This window comes from Danio rerio, chromosome 1 (genome assembly GCF_052040795.2).
Source record: "Danio rerio strain M-AB ecotype USA chromosome 1, GRCz13ab, whole genome shotgun sequence".
Classification (NCBI taxonomy): Eukaryota; Metazoa; Chordata; class Actinopteri; order Cypriniformes; family Danionidae; genus Danio; species Danio rerio.
In genome coordinates, this window is record NC_141021.1 from 43,579,130 (window position 1) to 43,601,180 (window position 22,051).

General features: G+C 35.5%; 1 protein-coding gene across 13 annotated transcripts in view; it reads right to left on the minus strand.

The window, feature by feature from the left end:
- rgs12b (regulator of G protein signaling 12b) overlaps nt 1-22,051 on the minus strand; it is an 86,620-nt gene that overhangs the window by 48,866 nt on the left and 15,703 nt on the right. For 10 of the 13 annotated variants that reach the window (XR_015475569.1, XR_015475571.1, XR_015475570.1 and 7 more), the window contains 1 exon segment: nt 19,660-19,770. Coding sequence is in view for 9 of the 13 variants with exons in the window: in XM_087235281.1 (XP_087091407.1) it covers nt 19,660-19,770 (111 nt within the window). In the remaining 4 variants the exon portion in view is untranslated. 13 annotated transcript variants of the gene reach the window in all.

Below are 22,051 nucleotides of genomic sequence, written 5' to 3' on the forward strand. Positions count from 1 at the left end.
TCAAATAATCGTCTGTCTTCATTTTCCTCAATGTCTAAAAAACATAGCAAACTCGGCAGCGAGGGAGTTTCTTACATGGGAGTGGATGGACAGTCCTGCTGAAAGGCGTGTTTTTTTCGGGGAGGAAAGTGAGGTGTGGTGTGGAATGACGTAAGGTGAATGACCATGCCGTGAGAGTGGACATTAATGAAAGGCAGGTTCTGGTGGAGGTCATGTCAGAACAGAGGGAAAGTAATAAAAATATTCCAGAGCTGGAGGTAAAAAGGCAGGTTTTGATACAAACCTCATGAGCTCGATTCCAAAATATGAGCGGTGCAACTGGCAATTTCCTGAGCAGAAGGGTGAAAAGAAAGATCTTGAAAATACTTGGCAGACATATTTAAGAGAACAAAAATTATTAGGGGACTGTTAAAATAATGCTCTTTGGCTTCTAGTGGGAGATCTTTAAGGGAGGTTTGGGAGCTTTATTTTTAGTATATTGGGTGGGCTGTTTTTATCTCTCTTTGCGAAAGCCAAAACAGTTTGGCTCTACTTAAATCATCTAAAGATTTATATCTACTATAAACATGGAATATTGTTTTTAGTCCCTTTGGAAATGTAAAAAGAAGAAGAAAGAAAAAGAGAAAAAAATCAGTAAACCAAAACTACTTAAACTACTTAATCATGCTTTCCAATTATCCAATTACATTAAATATGTTTACATTTTAACTAGAATATAATACAAACATGTTATATAAACATCAACGAATTTCAATCATTATAAATACAATAGCTGATGGAAATACAGGGTTTCTTTAGGTATTATCAAGTCATATCTAAGACTTTTAAGGCCCATTTAAAACCATTATGAATACGATTTTAAACTTATACGGGGCTAAACACTAAGGATTTTTGCCAATGGCCCGGTTGGACCAATAGAATTGAAAAACAAACAAAAGTAGTTATTTCTTAACCACATTTTTCAATTTGTCAAAACAGGAAAACTAGTTGTATAGTCTTTATTTTCAAAATAATGTTTCTTTTTTAATGACAAGGTTAACATTGTTAAAAGTATAATTATTATGATGAACACTACACAAAATAATCAAAATATATGTATTTGTTTTTCTTTTGGTTCAAATGAATTGAGTATAACTCCTTTTTAATCTAAAGCGTTTTATTATAAACCTTAAGTTTCATGGCTATTTATAATATTATGGCCACATACTCTGTTATTATCATGAGGAATTGTGTAATTATTTTTAGCTTTTTTTTTTAGATAGATTGTTGGTAACTTGATGGGTTTCAGCCCGATTGGGAAACATTACTTTGAAAACTTTTAAAATTAAGACCGGTTTAAAATGATTTAAGACATACAACAAAATATTTTAGTGAATTTATGACTTTTTAAGGCCTAATTTTTACATTAGCATATAATGAAATTATTATTTGTTAAGCATTAACTCTAGACGTTAATAAGCAGTTTATAACTGCAGATCCAAATGCTCTATCCGCTTGTTAAGTGATGACGTGTTTGTGACATATGTATACTGTTTCCGGGTCCAAGCTGCCATTCATTTGAGTGGAGAAATCATTCGTTTATGATCACGTTTTATTCCTATCACACATTAAAGTTAATTTTACATATAGTCATAGTGTACACAACAATCTCTGGGCTTGCTGCATAACAAATACCAAAAATTTTACAATTTATAAAAAATGTATCACTTTCTGGCCATCGGATATTAGGCATGGACATATATACTGCCATTGTGATTTTCGAAAGTATTAAATCGCTTTGTAAACATTTATTATTACTATTTCATGAGTCTTCCCATTCAGTTGAATAGAGCGCTTGGACCCAGAAGCCGCTTCGCGTGACGTCACACTTAACAAGCGGATTCTTGACCTATAAGCACATTTATTATGTGCTTAATAATTATACTTTCATAATTTGTGACTGATTGATTTTTAATTACTAAATTAGGAATTGCATTATTTACAAATCGTTTATATTTAAGAGTAATAGTGGTTTTTAAGATGATCCAGAATAAGTTAGTAAATGATTAAACAATGGAAATCAACGTGTATATTTCTTATTATTCAGGCATATATTAATGGTTATGTTAATAAATTCTTTATTAACTCAAATTTATGCAGTTTTGTGAGCTAATCTAAAGTGAGGACTATTTATGCTTTATAAATCCCTAATAAATGACAATTAAAGGCTTAGTATTAAATGAACAGTACATCTGCAATCTTATCTAGAAAGTTAAATCACAGGAATAACAGGAGTGTCAAAATAGAACATAAAATTGGATAAAACAACAATATAACAATTTAACAATATAAAGTGACACAATGTTTAATGTTATTTAGTGATGTTTAAACTGCAGAGTAATTTTATTTCAGATAATATTGCAAATATTTATTTTTCATTTGATACAGTTTCATTTGTGTATCTTCAAATGAATAGAAATGGATAAACTTGTTTATGTTCTTTATGTTCTTCTCCTGTTTAGAAATTAACTGAAACTTTAATTGTGATTTAAAAGGGATTTATGAAGCATAAATAGTCCTTATTAGATTAAGTCACAGAACTGGATGACAGTGAGTTAATAAAGCATTTACTAACATGCAAAAAAAACCTATTAATATATGCCTGAATAGTAAAATTTAATTACGTTAATTTGAATAGCTTAATAATCATTTACTTACGCATTCTGAATTATCTTAAAAAACACCAACTATGCTTAAATAACTTGTTCCTAAATAATGCAATGTTTAATTTAGTAAAGAAAAACAAACTATTAACAAAGTATGAAAAGACAATTACATTACACACGTGCTTACAAGTCAAGAATAAAGCATTTGTATCTGCAGTTATAAACTGCTTACTAACATCTCTTAATGTAGAGTTAATGCTTAACAGATAATGAATTCACTATTTGCTAATGCGTAATAAATGGTTTATAGTGTGTATTTATAAAAAAGTTTCCACTTTTACTGATATGCATATGAAATTCAGTTATATATATCAACAGAACCTGATGAGATATCCAAACTCTCTAAGCTAAATGAGTGTATTAAAGATGTAAAAGACTGGATGATGAACAATCTTCGTCTATTAAACTTAAACGAGACAGAATTATAACTTATTGGGCTATTATCCTGTACACAGAAGATATTATAACTGAAGCTGCATTTAGAGGGATGCAAAGTTAGTATTAGCTTTACTGTAAAAGATCTGGGTGTAAAATTATACAGCCACTTAACTTCTGTAATTTCACATCCCAATTTTTTTTTTCTCTAAAATATCAATAAGTTGAAAAAACATGATCTCTATCTCAGACGCAGAAAAGCTCATGCTTTTATGACCTCTAGACTAGACTACCGTAATGCTCTACTCACTGATTGCCCAGCATCCTCCATTAATAAACTTCAGTTACTGCAAAATGCAGCTGCCTGTTCAAATAAATTATAAACAGCAGCTATGCTAATTCTCTTCCCTTTACTCTCTATTTCCACAGCCCCTTGACCAGATCCAAGACCCATGAAGAAATGATGCCCACCCTACAAGGACTTGAAGAAATGATGCCAACCCCCAGAGGACTTTGAGGACAACACTAACACTTAATACACAAATACACTTGTACATGTATTATACTAATAGACATCACCTTTTGGAAGGGCACTATATACTGTATAACTGCAGGTTAACTGTTTATACGCTGTCCACCCTACACACAAGTGGTAATATTGAGCACCTTTTGTAAAGCTACTTCAGAATGATAACTATTATGAAAAGCTGTGTACAAATAAACTTGAATTGAACTGAATACATTTTTAACTTTTTTAAGGGACATGGCATATAAAAAATTACCTTTGTCACCATTTTGAACAGTTGGATGACTAATTTAGCAGAAAATCACAGTGTACAATGGGCAAAATCTCCATCTAGTCAGATAATATTAAATGTGCATTTTTTTTTTGTGTCTAATGCACAGTGATTCCTTGTAAATTAAATGTAAATTAAAGGCGGCAACACCAAGGCTCCAAAAATACAAATTTATTAAATTAAAAAGGCTGACACAGAGCGTGTAACGTAACGTTTCGAGCCACCGGCTCTTCATCAGACCACCAGGCCGGCTTGGTGTTGCCGCCTTTGATTTACATTTAATTTGCACTTTTTGCGGTTTTGGCTGAGCACCCAATTAAGAGAGATGTGCGTGCTTTTGTAAAGTTTTTTCAGTGATTCCTTGTAACCATCTGCAATGTCTGCACATACTGTATATGATGCATAGTGTTTTTAAATCTTTCCAGATATTAAAAGTAATGCAAAGTGTTCAGTAATGAACAGAATCATGATGGTGTGGCTTCAGAGTATATTCAAAAGCATTGTTTGGCCCAGATCTCCACTTCAGTGCTGTGGCACACATTTCAGATGGGGATTAGCTCTCTCAAGAAATCAAGGGAAGTCCTGGTCTCAAGAGAAAACCACTACATAAGACTGTGTCGCATCTGAAGTCATTTGAATGCACATCCACATTCCTTTCGGTTCTCATGACCGTCCTTTCTGGCTGTTCCCAGTGGGCATTAAGACATTAACAGTGGTTCAGTCTTCCCGCACAAACCTGGAGCAATGGAGCTTATGTGACGTACAGTATATACACACTATACAGAACAGAAGACACTATATATAAGATATCTCGATCTGGGAAATGCTTAAGGCTAGTAAGAAAGTGATAACAAAAAAAAAAAAAATGTTCACTATCATTCATTCATTTTCTTTTTAGCTTAGTCCCTTTATTAATCAGGGGTTGCCACAATGGAATGAACCACCAACTTATCCAGCATATGATATACATAGCGGATGCCCTTCCAGGTGCAACTCAACACTGGAAAACGCCTATACATACTCTTTCACACAGATGCATTATGGCCAATTTAGCTTATTTAATTCACCTATAGTGTATGTCTTTGAACATGCAAACTCACACAGAAATGCCAAGTGACCCAGCCAGGGCTCGAACTAGTGATCTTCTTGCTCTGAGGCGATCATGCTACCCACTGCACCACCGTGACACCACTGTTAATAATAATAATAATAATAATATTATATGTATAATTAAAGCTAGATTACACAATGTTTATGTTTAATTCAGTATTTTTTTTATCTGTCGGTTTTAAACTATATTAAGTGGTAGGCCAGGAGAAACGTATTTTGTGAAACATTGAGGTGTATTAAACCTGGGTTTTAGTGAATATCTCTGAAGATGTTATAGCAATAGTTCATTCAAAAATATAAATGTATTGTTTTTTCTCAGACCATCCAACATTCAGGTGACATTAGTAGCACATTTTAATTAAGTCCAGCTGACACAGTGGTCCTGGTGATTCATTAAATGCAGGTAAATGCCTACTAACACTTTGAGAGCTCACAGAATTGCACAATTCTAAACATACTGAAAATCACAACTTTATTTGTTATTGTGTATAATCATGTTTATACACAATTCTGAACAGACTGAACATCATTAATTACAGGCATTAACTACAGTTTCTGGCTAAATGTTATTTTCTTCAGTATTTATTTAGTCTATTATAGAACATTCAATTAATGCTTGAATGAATAAGTTTACTTTACTAGCTTCATTTGCACAACAGCATTTTTAAAGAGCCCCTATTATGGGTTCTTATAAACGATCATCCTTTAGCGATGTTGCCATGATGTCGATACGGAACTCAAGCCCCGCCCATTTGTTGCAAAAAAATAAAAAAGAAGAAGACAAAGACTGTAGCAGTTTCAGATTGAATCATGTCGTGAAGACACTGTGCTCTGAAGTGTGAGGGAAGGTAAGTGTTATTTTCCCTACCCATAAAATGAGGCTGTAAAGAGTCAGTGGTTGAAGTTTATTTTTGGAAAAATACCTCAGCATTATAGTCCCAGCCTTGTGCTGTGTTCCCGTCATTTTTCTAACGAGTGCTTCTACATGCTTACAATGGAAGATTCGTCGGCCGTTTGTTAAAGGAAGGATCAGAAAAGACTATTATTGTATGGGACTTTCTCAGAGCTTGACAGGTACTTTTAAGTACACAGTTCCTTCCTCCATTTCATAAGTGTAAGTAATTTAAGTGTGATTAAAATGGCCTTGCTTTCTCTAGCTTGCAAATTATTTATTTAATTGTGTTTTGTTACTTCTAACCGCTCCACGTGGTTTGTACTGTATCTGGTTAACTCTTTATATTCTCATATAGTGTCTAAAACCACGTAAAAAACGTGACGCGTGCCTCTTTGTTTACAGATTTAAATGTGTTTGTGAGCTCACAATTCTCTGCCATTTGTCAATGCTATGGCCAGCGTCAGTCGTTCCTACACACGTGTGGTGGTCAAGTTTCAAAATAGTTCAGCTTTTGACACTGTGTGGATTAACACTGAATGCGTGTCATGGTTTAGAATAGAGCAATATGCTGGTGTTTAACTGCTTTAATGCACTTCTGCATTCGGTTCACACATACACTCTGACTACTTTATCAATGTTGATTAGCCATGGTGGACTTTTCTCACTGTCTCACGCTGAACGCAGGTGACCAATCACAATAGACTCGGTCATTGGACCAATCAGCTAAGCTTAGCATCGTGATAAGGAGCGGTTTGGGAACAAATGAATGAATCATATGGGAGTTGTTGGGATAATTAGGTAAAAACAAATATATATTATAAGACAATGAATGTGTTTTTTGACTTACATGCATATTAACTTTTTATTGGAAACCCCCAAAACCAAAATATGACCTTTTATAATGCATAATAGGGTCTCTTTGACATATGAAAATGTTAATAACAAAATCTGTTAAATGGTACTGTTTTCCCTGGTCAAACACATGTCCACTGTGATTATACTTGTCAAAGGTTTAATAAAGACGGGAATTGTGGGCAATTTATGAACAGGATTGTGTGGGTGTTTTATCGAGGTTTTGATACGAAACATTAGAGATTGTGATGATACATCGAGGTACCATGAAGCAGAATGACCCAGTGCAAACTCCTGACCCAACTTACATGCGAGTTGACGCTGTTTGTTTACAATGGGAAGGAAGAACATATATTTATAAATAACAGATATGCAAATGATGTTCAGTCGGATGCACAGACTGATCATTTGGCCTCATAAGACACTTAAGTGACAGGCATCTGTTTTGTCTGTATGGTTTTTGTTATTGAAAGTGCCAGTTAGGCATAGGTCGATAACCATCAAGGTATTTAGACATACTACTCAGCTTGCATACTGTTTTAGCATGCTATATAATATGGAAGTATGCAATTTTAGACACAGCCATTGTGTTCAAAGGAGAAAAAAGTTCTTGTTTTTTACCCAGACATTTAAAAAAAACAACATATTTTAGAGCAGTAAGCACAATACCAAAACCGTGATATTTTTTAAGGTAACCATACCGTTAGCATTTTAGGAATCAATAAGAATCCTAGTGTCAGTCAAAGTTATGGTCATCTTGTTCGACTAGAGAAAAGTACCCCACATCACAGATGGCATGAGGTTAAGCAAATAACCAGCATATTTATTATTATTATTATTTAAAGGAGAACTAACACTTTAGATCCTTTAAAATTAGGGTTCTGTTTCCAATTATCACTTGTATAAAAGCTAAACTCACTCGTTCAGCCCAACATAAAATGAATAAAATGTCTGACCAACACTGAAAGAAAAATGAAAATGAAAAGTGTCTAAGGGAGATAAATAACCTGACAATTCATGGATCAGGGTGATACTGTTCAACGTTACATTACATAAAAACTGCATTATTTTCTTAATGTAAAGTTTATAGAAAGGAAAAAAAGACCTGATGTCAGTTGGCCCTCTTTCCATCAGTAGATTTCCTCATTAAATTCAAACTCTAACTTTGTCTCAATACTGCCCTCTGCTGTATCTTTATCCAATACACGCACTCTTATATGCAATAATTAAATATAATACTTATTTGTTTATTTATTAAATAATAGTTTTTACAAATAAAATGCTTGCATATTCCGAACTGATTTTAATTTGAGAGTAATTTATTATTTTATTTTAAAGTATTAAAGAAAGAAAACAAGAACTTTTATTCTATGTATTCAGGCACAACAATTCACTTTCAAAGAAAAAACAACGCAGTCTTTCCCCAGACTTAAAAATCAAACAAACACAGAACTACCAATCAGAATGGGTAAAATGAACAAGTTCCCAAAGTGTATGTTTCACATAACTTCCTCTATGAACTTCCTCCTTTATATTGTCCATAAGAAACATTTCACTTAGTGTGTATCTTTATACAAACAAACAGCAGGTTCATATGAAATGTTTGTTTTGTTAAAGCCTGCACAATTTCATCATTAAAACACTCTCACGCAACGGAGTGAATACAAAGCTGCTTTAAAATTCACAGCTGACATCTGAACATCCATAAAAAACCCTCAAACGATGCTGGAAGACAATTCCAAAAAACAATAACATATAAAGACATCTTTCATCAGGAGCTCGTAAGAATTCAATAACACCCGATTGGACAAATCAGGTCACATGATTATAATATGCAGGATGATTCGTGATCAAACCATAAAAGGTAAATTATATAATTACACACACAAATATATTTCCTATAGCTAATTTTAGCACACACTTAAGATACTTAAAAAATGCATACAACACAAAATCTATCAATGAAACAAGCATTAAACAAGTGCTCCCAAATGCAAATTCACTTGACAACCCATCCATCTGCAGTTTTTAAACTAAACGGAGGTTGCAACAAACACAGACCTACATTCCAAAGCAAGATCACACAAGTACAAGCGGCTTTATATTCAAAAGATTGCCTAATGATCACTTATAAGTATCTGAAAAAATGAACACACTTTAAAACTGTCTGTGCATCCTCAGCCCCCCAGCTCACCAAAAACACTCTGCCTCTAAACACAACCCGACCAGACAGACCAAACAAGCCCATTAGTCCTAATAAATGTGCGTTTACAGGTACTCACTCCATCAGGATTGACGCTCAAAGTTGGCTCCATGTAAGGCAGTGTTAGACTCCACAGTCGAGCGTTAAATGACTCCACGCTCTGTAAACACATCCATCCACTGGCTGTGTCCAATACGGCATGCAGGGAGTCTGTGTTCACAGTCTGTCCCTGTCACTATCTCTGCGTCTTGTGTTGTTTGATTCTCTCTCTCTCTCTCTCCCCATTTCTCTCTCTCTCTCTCTCTCTCCCTCTCTGTCTTTCCACCCACTCCGCTGTAATTCCTATTCCGCCCACAGAGCCCAGGGCTCACCGACAAAGATGCAGAGACATGCTCGCAAGTGGGAGTGAGTGAGAGTGTGTGTGTGTGTGTGTGTGTGTGTGTGTGTGTGTGTGCGTGCGTGTGCGTTCACACTCATATACTTCACAGAGGCGTGAGAAACCGCCACACACACACGCACTGCAATGTAAGTGCTTCACAGTGGGATTCTTCATGTTATTTACACAATGTGTTGTGTCACCTACTTAGTATGCCTGGAGCACAGCATCTGCTTAAAGAAGGGAGCGTGAAAGAAGCAGAATGAATGTGTGTCTGTGTGTGAGTGTGTGTGTTTGAACAATAAAGCTTCCTGACAGCTTCCTGACATGTGTTTATTTCTGAATGTGTACAACCGCAGTTGGAGTATACAAAAAAAGTATCGGCAACATTGATAATGGTTGCTTCAGTGTCTTCAATGGATTTGATGGCAACACTTTAGAATAAGATCCCTCTCGTTTAAATTATTGAGTGTTAAATGTCAAGTGAGCAACAGATTTGACAGCATTTGCAGTAGGGCGGCTCCAATATGGAAATCACAATTAAGTTGCTCAAAACTGTAATCACAACAAATTAAAAGGATTAACAGTGGGCCAAATGACCACACAAAATATTTTTGATATATACAGTACATATAAAGTGTACATACAGTTGAAACCAGAAGTTAACATACACTGTATAAAAGGCACATAACATAACTAAGTCAGATGTTAATGAGACTAAACTTTTTCTCTTTTAGGTAAGTTAGGATTATCAAATTTGTTTCTGTTATGCTTAATAGCAGAATAATCAGAGAAATATTTTTTTGAGATATTCATTCATTCATTCATTCATTTTCTTGTCAGCTTAGTCCCTTTACCAATCTGTGGTCGCCACAGCGGAATGAACCGCCAACTCATACAGCAAGTTTTTACGGAGCACCCGGAGGAAACCCACGCAAAAGCAGGGAGAACATGCAAACTCCACACAGAAACGCCAACTGAGCCGAGGTTCGAACCAGCGACCCCACGACATTCTTGCTGTGAGGTGACAGCACTACCTACTGCGCCACTGCCTCGCTTTTTTTGAGCAATTGTTATAACTTTTCTTGAAAGTCAAGTTTACATACGATAAGATTATCATGCTTCTGAAAAAGCTCAGATGATGGTGTCAAGGTTTTGGAAGTTTCTGATTGGCTAATTGACAACATTTGAGTTAATTGGAAGCACAACTGTAGAATAGTATTTAAGGAAAACCTCAAACACACTGCTTCCTTTTGGAAAACATAGGAAAATCAACAAAAAAAGGCAGATTACAACTTTCTAAATTACACTGGGAAAAATTATAATTTTTGAAGACATGTCCTGTGGTCTGATGAAACTAAGATTGAACTGTTTTGCCATAGTGACCAGTGTTACATTTGGAGGATTAAAGGAAGAGCTTAAATTCCTAGGAACACCATCCCAACTGTGAAGTATGGGGGCGGCAGCATCGTGTTGTGGGGATATTTTGCTGCAGGAGGGACTGGTCCACTTCACAGCATAGATGGCATCATGAAGAAAGAACATTATGTAGAAATACTGAAGCAAAATCTTAAAACATCAGCCAGGAAATTAAAACTTGGCCACAAGTAGGTCTTCCAAACAGGCCATGACCCTAAGCATCCTGACAAATTAGCTAAAATGTGCTTTAAGGACGAAAGAGTGAATGTTTTGGAGTGGCCATCACAAAGCCCTGACTTCAATCCTATAGAATATTTGTGGGCAAAGTTGAAAAAGCTTGTGCAAGAAGACAGCCTACAAATCTGACTCAGTTACACCAATTCTATCAGGAAGAATGGGCTAAAACTCCTTCAAACTATTGTGAGAAGCTTGTGGAAGGAAACCCAAAACTTTTGACTAAAGTTATACAGTTTAAAAGCAAAGCTAAAAATACCAAGGAAATTTATGTAAACTTTTGACTGTACAGAAATTCTAAATAAAAAATTATATATATATATAAAAATAGAGTCTCTCATTATTCTGGCATTTAGCAAACATAAATCAGTAAGTTAATCCTACCAGGCCTAAAAATAGTAAACGTTTAGTATGATTTACCATCAGACATTTTTAAAAAATTGTTATGTTCCTTTTTATAGAGTAAACTTCTGGTTTCAACTGTATACAAATACCTCACACACATACACACAGGCACGCACGCACATATGTGTGTGTGTGTTTATATATATATATATATATATATATATATATATATATATATATATATATATATATATATATATATATATATATATATATATATATATATATATTTACATACACAACAGTTTAAAACAATTAACTGTAGGGCAAATTACCACACAATACATTTCTGATATATTTATATATTTAGTAAATATATAGAGTATATATGAAGTGTTTAAATATCTTTACATATACCCCACATAAATACAATACACAACAGTTTAAAATGATTAACGGTGAGTCAAATGAAAACCAAAACATTTTTGACATATACAGGGTTATGCATACTCACTGTTAATACATAATAACTAATTTTTATAGCATTTTTTGCAAACAGTTACAACATTTGATTTAAAAAAAGTACAGTATTGATAAATAAATAAGATGCTGTCCAAGTACTGTTCATTGTTAACTCTGGTTACCCTTTTTGATGGTAAGAATGTAGAATGTTTTGAAGAATGTTTTGATGGAAGAAAGTAATTTTGCATTGACATGTTAACTAACTCTCATTAGAATATTAGAAGATTATTAGGAGTGTCAGGGTTAGTTGACATGTAGCTGTAAAAAAATCAGCAGAATGGCTAAAGTGGATCATCAAAATAAAAATATTGTCTACATGCTGACTGAACTGGTATCAAATGAAACTCTTTTATAAAGTGTTACCAATGTGTTTTGTTTGACAGGCACTATTGAAACAAACATGGTATGAAGAGCTACATTCTTCAACAAGTCTCAACTTTTCACTCTCTGTAAGAGGAGTTTAAGCATCTGCAGGGTCTGTTTTTTTAGACCCAGCAGCAAAGTAGAATCATCACTGTGATAAATCAGCCAGAAGTATTGACTGATATGATGTACGTGCAGCAGAATGTATGTGCCGCCTGTTGCCTCAGGGACTTCAGGCAGTCTGTGTGTGTGTTTGGTGTTTGTTTCTTCTAAATCAGGCAGTCACAAGACAGAGCGTTGAGAGAGAATCTTTGCTTTCTGGGTGGCATCCTTAATAAGAGTTGTACCTTGCTTTCTAATCATTTACGTTGACTACACTTCTCAACTAAAAAGTCTTCAGTAATATTTATTTAGTAATTACTGTCTCACTAATATTTATTTAAGCTTAATGGTGCACAACACAAAATAATTTCAGAATTATTTTTTTGTCCTCCACAGTTCTACTGTTCTATGAATACCGTCTAACCATGTGATGATTTACCCGTCAAGAGACAATCGAAGTTGTTCATGATTATTTTCACACATGCCTGACTTCATGTATGATGGAATCTTCTCAAGACTCTCGTGTGATTCAGAATAGATCCTTTATAGACCATCACACCCATCAGTTCACAAAGTTCCGCTAATGGATTTGCTATTTAAACAACCTGGTGCAAATGTGAAAATCCGAGTTGCACTTATCTGAAAATACAACAAATCGCACCAAACACGTCTTGCGCCTTATTGCGCCAGGTGTATGAAAGGGCCCTAAAAGAATCAATCAAATTTGAATTCTACACGAGATTATTATAATATGCAGGAAAGTGGAGAAACTGTTCAACACTCACTGTGTCTGTCACAAGCTATCAAATGCAGCTTTACCAAACTCTGGCTCTGTCAAAAAAAGTTATACAAATAAAACACCACTGGTAAAGGGCAAGAGCTGAATGTTCTGCTCTTTCTTGAAGTTTCACTGGCAATTACTTCAACAAATGAATAAGGGTGCTTTCACACCTACACTTTTGTTTCGGAACCTGTCTCGTTTGCCCAGTTAGCGCGGTTCGTTCGAATTATGATTAGGGCGGGAAGTTTCGCGAGTCTCTGGATGCCCGCAAACGAGTGATGATCTCCCAGTAATCTCGCGTCTCCCTCACGGTCCTCAAATAGGCATCGTCACGCACCCTTCTCACCCCTCCCCACCGCATCTCTCCTCAGACACGTCGCAATCTTGCGCACCTTGTCAATCACCACCTCTCCTGACAGCTGAGCGGGACGCTGCAAAATAAACCCTGACACTCTGACCAATGTGAGGAGAGTTTACTCACACGTGACTTGTTTTAGCTCTTTTGGTCCTATTAGAAACTTTGCAGTGTGAAAGCGAACCGCTCCAAGAGCAACGAGCAACAATGTAACAATTGTAATCTCTGTTTTGGAACAACTAAATCAATTCACGGGTGTGAAAGCACCCTAAGACTTCGTATTTCAAGGCTCTTCAGTAGACCTTTAAAGAAGAAAACCTCCAGTATTACAGAAGACAGGTCAATGAGTGACTGATCTCAGAAAGCTGTAGCTCCTTTGCCCTTGTTTATTGTTGATCTCATGATCAAACCCTTTCTCTTTAACCAGTCGATGAAAATAAGTCTCTGTGCCCACTCTAACGGGACAGTCACACTGTTGATGGGGCACGATAAGATAAATGAAAGAATCTCTTCCTCTAGTTAGGGCCTGAAAAACAAAACACTGATCTTATTGCAAAAAGCGGGTTGCATTGGGTGAAGGAGAGAGAAAACAACAGTCTGAAGCTCTTAACCGTCATCTGTGCTGTTCTAATGCTAACAAGAGTCTTGATAGTTAAGACTGAGAGTTTGATATTGCTGCGGATCTGACTGTTTTATATTTCCCCCTCCCGCTTCTATTCTTTTTTCTGAAGTCTCTTTCTTTTTGTCTTGTCTTCCGGTGGCTTCGTCTTTTTTCTCAGCGCTGCACATATGCACGGTGGCGGCACTTGTGTGTGAACAGAGCTCGCTTTGTGAAGCAGCACCGTAATTAGTGTGAGAGTGTGTGTGTGTACTAATGAGCATTGAGCGGCATTCTTCTCGTTAGCAGGGACTCTCACACACTCTCTGCAGTGAGGCATGAACGTGCATACACACTCTTAAATTACATGCTAATTGAATACTGTCCTTAAATGCTGTGACACACACTCTGAAGCTCAGAGATGAACATACACAAACAACATCAGGAAAGGCACTAATTACCGGCTTTTCCAGTACACACACTCTTGCGTTCCCTCTGGCTGGCCTATCTTGTAGGAGAAAGCGAGCTATGCAGTTATCTCGTCAGCGAGTGTTTACCCGGTGAGATGGCATTTCTCTTAGTGCCCACGGACAACTGGGTGACATCATGCCAGCCTTTCGAGCCTTCAGTTTGCTCAGTGAGCCAACAAATTCCACCTCCCCATTCAAATCTGATCGTGACTATCGTTGAAAGTCACGAATGCAATTTATTTTTAAATGCGAGCTCATTTTAGAAGGATCATTTGAACTGGATGTCACTCCAGAGACTGACTGACTTTGTAAACACAGGAAGTGAACTCGGAATATACACATGTCTGGTGTTACATGAATGATTAGAAAGGAAATTAATTTTTAGCTTTATAATGAGTCAAAGATGACTTGGGGTGATGTCATTAGTCTTTTTTTCATTCATTCCCATCCACCATATACAGCAAGGATGTTCTCATTCTTTTCAACAGTTGAAGTCAGAATTATTAGCCCCTTGAATTATTAGCCCCTCTGTTTTTTTGTTTTTTTTTTTCAATTTCTGTTTAACGGAGATATTTTTTTTAAACACATTTCTAAACATAATAGTTTTAATAACTCATTTCTAATAACTGATTTATTTTATATTTGCCGAGATGACAGTAAATAATATTTTACTAGATATTTTTCAAGATACTTCTATACAGCTTAAAGTGACATTTAAAGGCTTAACTAGGTGAGGTTAACTAGGCAGGTTAGGGTAGTTAGGCAAGTTATTGTACTGTATAACAGTGGTTTGTTCTGTAGACTATCGAAAAAATTGCTTAAAGAGGGTAACAACTTTGCCTTTAAAATGGTGTTTAAAAAAATCTGAAACTGCTTTTATTGTAGCCGAAATGAAATAAATAAGACTTTCTTCAAAAGAAAAAATATTAACAGACATACTGTGAAAATTTCCTTGCTCTGTTAAACATCATATGGGATATATTTAAAAAAATAATAATAATAAAATAAAAGGGGGGCTAATAATTCTGACTTCAGCTGTAAATGCTTATGCAAGTTACAAAATATGATGAGTTTATATCAGTTTTCCTGCTCTAAAAATCTTAATTTTAATAAATTTGATTAGATTTATTTATTTAGAATAGAATAGGATACACTTAAAACGTTTTTTAAACCATTACCATAACATAGTACCACTACTTGACTAAAATGTAGTGCAAGTACAGTAAAAGTATCTGTGCAAAAAAGTATGAGTAAAAATTAGACCTTTCAAAAGTAGTGAGTATTATGCAGTAAATGTGTGTAAATGTAAATGTAAAATTAAACGTTAATGTGTGTAAATGTAAAATTCTGTAGTGCATTTAGTTATTGCTCAGCAGGCACACAACGTCATAAGACGCTTATAACAGGTTAGATTTAGGTTGTCATGTCAGGTGACCAAAATTAAACGTCTAGTCAGCGTCTAAGCACAATGTTATTTTAATGTCCAATAATGGCGTGAAATGATATTGATATTTGGATATTTAGCATTTTAGTGTTGCAAAGTGACCAAAATCCAACGTCGAGCCAACATCTAACACCAACGTCATATTGATGCCAATTACTGACATTTATTTGTTAGGTATGGCAACCAAAATCCAACAAAACATTGCTTCAGTTCCAAGAAAATACATGCACTTATAAAATAATGAAGAAAAAAAACTAACTGAATGTACTGGGCTTTGGACAAAAACATCCGCCAGTTGCATTTAATATAAATATTTCTTCCCTGAAACTAAAGCCAAGACTTTGGCATTAATCTAGCTCTGTTGCCTGTTGATGTTTTGGGGCTGTTTTATTGTCAGCCACTTCTCAAGCTCCATGATATAGGGACCGTGCACAGCTGGCGAATTTGGATTGATTAAAACTCTGTTGCAACCGCTCTGTTAGTGCAAGTCATTTGAATAAGAGTAAACAACGCAATTCCAACAAGCAGACCAAGACCACTTAAACAGGTTTGAGTCCATTTAGATTTGATTTGGTCTGTGCTGTGTTCGCAGTTCAACTGAAAAGCGAACACAACAAAGACTAAAGACAGCTAAAACCAAAAACAGAACATGATGTCAGAACACAAAACAACAGAACATAAAACAGAATGCTCAATAATCCCCTTTTTACCATAGTCACAACGACTACGTTTACATGGACACCTATAATCCAATTTTAATATGATTAAGACAATACTCTGATTAAGAGTTTACCACGTAACAGCAATTTTTAATTATTTTAATCTGATTAAGGTCATAATCGAACTAAACAGAAATGGAATTAAGACATGTGGAGTATGCCAATTTTAATCATATTATTGGAGTGCAGTACAGACATGTAAACACTGCAATCAAACAATTACCATCTTGTAGGATTTTTGCCGCATTTTGTGACAGGACAGTCTATACACACACAGCTGTTTGACACTATTCTCTGTACCTACCAAGTCAGAGAAAGACCACAGATACATACATTGTGAAATGCAAAGGTTTTTTCCCATATGGGGTGCTGTATCAAATTTAGATAAAACAACACTCTTTAAGCAGTTCCTCGCATCCAATACCTCATTTATCATGGGGGGCGAAAGTATTTCCTGAACGAAAGTAAAAAATACCTAACTGCAGTTAAAGTTGACAAATTAAAAATGAAACACCAAAAATTACATGAAACTCCAAAAGAAATTTGTATAGCATAGTGACGAAATTACGCTAATCGAATTATGTGCTATAACATTTAAAACAGGATTATATAAAGGAACATTCAAAAAGCAACTCGTGTAAACACCTTACTCATATTATTGTCTTATTCAGATTAAGGCAAATCATGCGATTTCAAATGTCCATGTAAACGTAGTCAATGATGAAGTTCATATGATAAGTGCCAAAGTTAAATACTCATAATTATGAGCATACATAGATATATACACTAGAAATCGCATAGGGACCTTGAGCATGCGTCAATAGCGCTGCCATATTTGTACAGTGCTCCCAGGACAAGTGTCATTCAACCGCACTAGTCAAGACAGTGTTATTACATGAAGATGCTGGACTTTAGTGCAAATAAAACAAAGCACAAAGGGAAAACGTTTTATAGGTAAGATTACGTTTTTTACGTTTTTGTGTGTTCTGAACTTTTGTGCTAAAAAGGTAACATTATTGATGATAATAGTCACTTACTGCATTCACCATAAGAAAAAAAGTAGCAACAACTCACACTAAACACTCGGCTTACGCAAGTTTTGTTGAATAAAATCAGCAAACAATGCAAAAGAAATATGCTGCGGTGCCAGAAACTTGTATTATTGCCTGCTAAATAAGCGAGTCGTTCATAATGGAGATTCATTCACAAACGAATCACTTCCCCCCTCAGTCAGAAAAGTGAAAGCAGGAAAGGAGGTGTATTTCAGCACATGATTAGATCAAATTTTACAGGGAGGGTGGATGGTACATTTCCATACACACAAACACAAGCTTTTTGTCAGGAATGCCTGTGCGATCACTTATCCATCGATGTAGAAAGTGATTAAATTAAATTTAAATTTTCGAACAATCCTCCACTGCAGCTTGGTCCCACATTCATTTCAAAGGAGCGCTACCCTGTACTAAAATGGCGGCTCTATTGACGCATTCCTAGACAACAACAGAGTAGGCGACATCTAATGTATATATCTTTGATGGGCAAAGAGCAAACACTTTACAGAAATCAATCATTGTGCTATACCAAGAAAGTCTTCATAAGCACCTCATTAAGGGCATACAAGATAACGCTTCTTCTGCTACACAATCAAGAAGTGTTAATAGCAATGTGTGCTTTAGCGAGCACAATATGTGGCTGTGCTTCTGATAATGGATCACTTGTGAGATTTAACCTCACACTGATGTTTACTCAAGATTAGAAGCTGTAGTGTGCCCCACGAATACACAGAAAGTACACTGCTAGCTGGCCGGCAGCGAGCTCTCTGCAACTCTCACATGGTCCCCCACTGAAGCTAAGCAGGGCTGCACCCGGTCAATACCTGGATGAGAGACCACAAGGGAAAGCTTGGTTGCTGGCGGAAGTGGTGTTAGTGACACCAGCAGCGGGCGCTCAACCTGCTGTCTCTGTGGGTCCTAATGCCCCAGTATAGTGAAGGGGACTCTATACTGCTCAGTAAACGCCGCCTTATGGCTAAGACGAGACATTAATCAGCTGGTGTGTGGTGTGTGGTCTGGCACAATATGGCCCCACCAAAATGTAAAGCGATTTGATTATATAGAAAAGCGCTATATAAATGTAAGGAATTATTATTATTATTAGTAGTATTATTATTACACATACAATGTCACTATCATTATTCGAGCAAGACTGATACAAAATAAAAATAAAATGAAGCAGGTCAGGATACTCCAGCATAACAACCAATATTTTCACAGCACCACATATCCATAATCACACGTCAATCAACATAAAAAATGGCTTTCTTAAAGTTGTCTCCGCAAATTAATCTAGAACCGGAGAAAATGTCAGAAAAATAACACACTTTAGCTTTAACGTTCCAAATTTAGCCTCTAATTACACAAAAAAAAAGCAATATACACCAAGAAGCACCATTGGCATGCTGGCGATCAGGCCAGACTGAGGTGTGACGTGCTGTCAGATTTTTCATGCCCTCCAGCTCTTCCATCTGAAAATTACACCGTCCACGTTTCACCGTCTCCTCCGTTGCCATGGCAATCTGCCGTCACCACGCTCGTGTGCACGTCACATGACACTCAGATGCACTCTATCTCTTTGACTGCTGGGTCTAAATTTAAACTCACGTGTGTGAGTGTGACCAGAGCCATTAATACACTGGAATACCCTCTCATTCTCATTGTATATTCATACAGCTTTCATTTCATAAAGTAAGACCACTAAACTTTGTTTTCCTGAGGGTTGATTGTAATTGTTTGTTTCAATGTGCATGCCTGTCTCCTGTCTCTGAAGTATTGCGTAGGTCACTCATTCCTTATGTAATCATTCCCAACCCTCAGAGTGATAGGATCGGAATGCTGGGAAGTTTTAGAAGTGAGAAGGAGGCCTATGGCTGGATTTTTTTTGGGGTTGTGGTCAGGGGGAGGTGGTAGAAAGAGAAAAGCATTTGAAAAAGCTCACCTCAAGGTCATCAAGTGAGCGAGCCATGCTAAGACGCTTGGAACGTCCAAAAGATCGTCGGCCAGAGGAACGCTGAGGAAAACCCATAGTGATCCCTTTGAACCTTCCACCCTATGTGGGGAAAAACAGGAAAGAAATTAGCAAACTAAACAGAACCATTTTAACCATTGGAGTTTTTACAATGTAGGTGGTAAAATACAACAACTACTACTACTACTAACGCAAGGCGTATTACATGTCAAAATTTACCAAGTCTCATTGCATCACAAGACTGTACACACACACAAATACGCTGAAAATAAAAGGTCTGTGAATGATATTCTGAGTTTAAACATTTTCTATACACATATAAACACTACTTTCTATTTCATTTTGCACATAATATAGCTGTACATACAATATTGTCTACGGCAGTAATTATCAAACTTTTTACACCAAGTACAACCTCAGAAAAAAAATTGTCTCTTCAAGTACCACCACAATGACCAGCATTGAAATACAATAGCGTATTAGGTCTAATTAATCAGTTACAGCTCTGCACAGTTAAAAAACGAGCCAGATTTATTCCTAATAAGATAATTTATTATTGTCAGCCACTTTAAATATTCTTATACATTCTATAAATATAAACTTATAAATATTCTTGTCAGCCACTTCAAACATTATACATAGTTTGTATGTGCTTACAGGTTAAATAAGCCTAAATGTTTAAATTAAAATGTTTAAAAGCACATTTTCATAATACACATTTTTAATATGTAAGCACATTACAGTGTTAATGTTCAAACTATTTATAATGTTTAAAGTGGCTGACAAGAATATATTTATTATTACATTTACCATATAATTTTGGTAATTTATTACTGGCTTATTACCTGCCTATTATTAAGATATTAACTGTTTATTAGCACTTATAAAGTGTGATCCTATTTTACATCCCTAATCCTACCCAATACCTAAACCCAACTACCACCTTACCATTAATAAGCAGCCAAATAGTAGTTTATTAAGCTAAAAGTCTTAGTTAATGATTTGTTAATGACATGAATTGTGCATTAAAATAAAGTGACCATCATTTTTTTATGAGTAAAATTAATAGTGCAAATGTTCATATAATCTACCACTTTTACAGATAATGATTCTCTTGTAAGATCATTCATCAAACCTCTTCATTAGTTCTGCTAAACACATGTACAAGTCTCTGGAGGTCAGGCTGAATTCCAGCTTATAATGGTATCGCAGTGTCTATCTACCAAAACGGTCTCTTGAGGAATACAAGTGATGAGAGCTTTGTCTGCTTCTCTATACTCTTGAAAAGGACCACAACGTTTGTTTGAAATGCTCTGACTGTTTGATTTCATTATAGGGGGATGTTTGGTGAAAGCAAAGGATCACATGAATAGACAAAGAGTTTTCTCACTCCCTTGGGGAAAAGAGCGTTTGGGTGTGTGTGTAAAAATTAATCATGTGAAGGTTAATCTTCTGATGTACCTTTTGTTTCTAAAGTGGTTATAAAGGACGGTTTCCTAAGGTTATTAATATTTAAATTTAGCAACACAGCATTTTCTAATAAAACAAAAAAGTAAACGTAAAATAAAAGTAATGCAACTATTTGTCCCAATAGATTTTTAATCTTCACTTTAATTTTTTATTCCTAAATGTTTGCAGGATTTTTTTGCTCATTTTACTATGTACACGAACAAAATAGTAAATTGGCAGTATTTCAGTATTGTGTGATTCATGTTTTTTTGTTGTTGTAATTTTCATAATTTACGTTTTGAATTGCATTATAGAATCATAATCTTCAAAAAAAAAGTTTAACCTTAAAAAGTTTGAAAAAGTGACTTTTGTTAACATTATTAATAGTTTAAAGTGCTATTTTGTCTGAGTTGGTGTTGTATATTACACTACAAAAAGCTTGTAATAAACTTTCAGAATATATTCTGTTATTTTACAGACCTATTTTTCTGTGTATTATTTCTTATACATTATATTATTAATTACTACGATTTATATTATTAACTATTATATTATTGACTACTAAAATGTCAATAAAAGTCACTTTGTTAAACTGTAGAGTTGAATTTTCAAAATGAAAATTTGGACAGAGCAGAGATCAAGGTCCCTAGGTCCCAGCTCTGCATAAGAAGTTTGGCCAGAGGAGAAATGGTCGTGCTGAACTGAGCCTGGCTTCTCTTAAGGATTTTCTCCTTCACTTTTGTCAATTGCTTAAGTTTCTTCCTCACCACTGGTTTGATTGGTTTGGGATTTGTGGAGCTGAGGGATTTGCTCTTCAGTGTTTGGACTTCCAGCAGTGAAATTTAAACCACACTGAACTGAAGTTAAACTCTGAAAACTGGACTGACACATTTTCAATTTACCAGAATTCCAA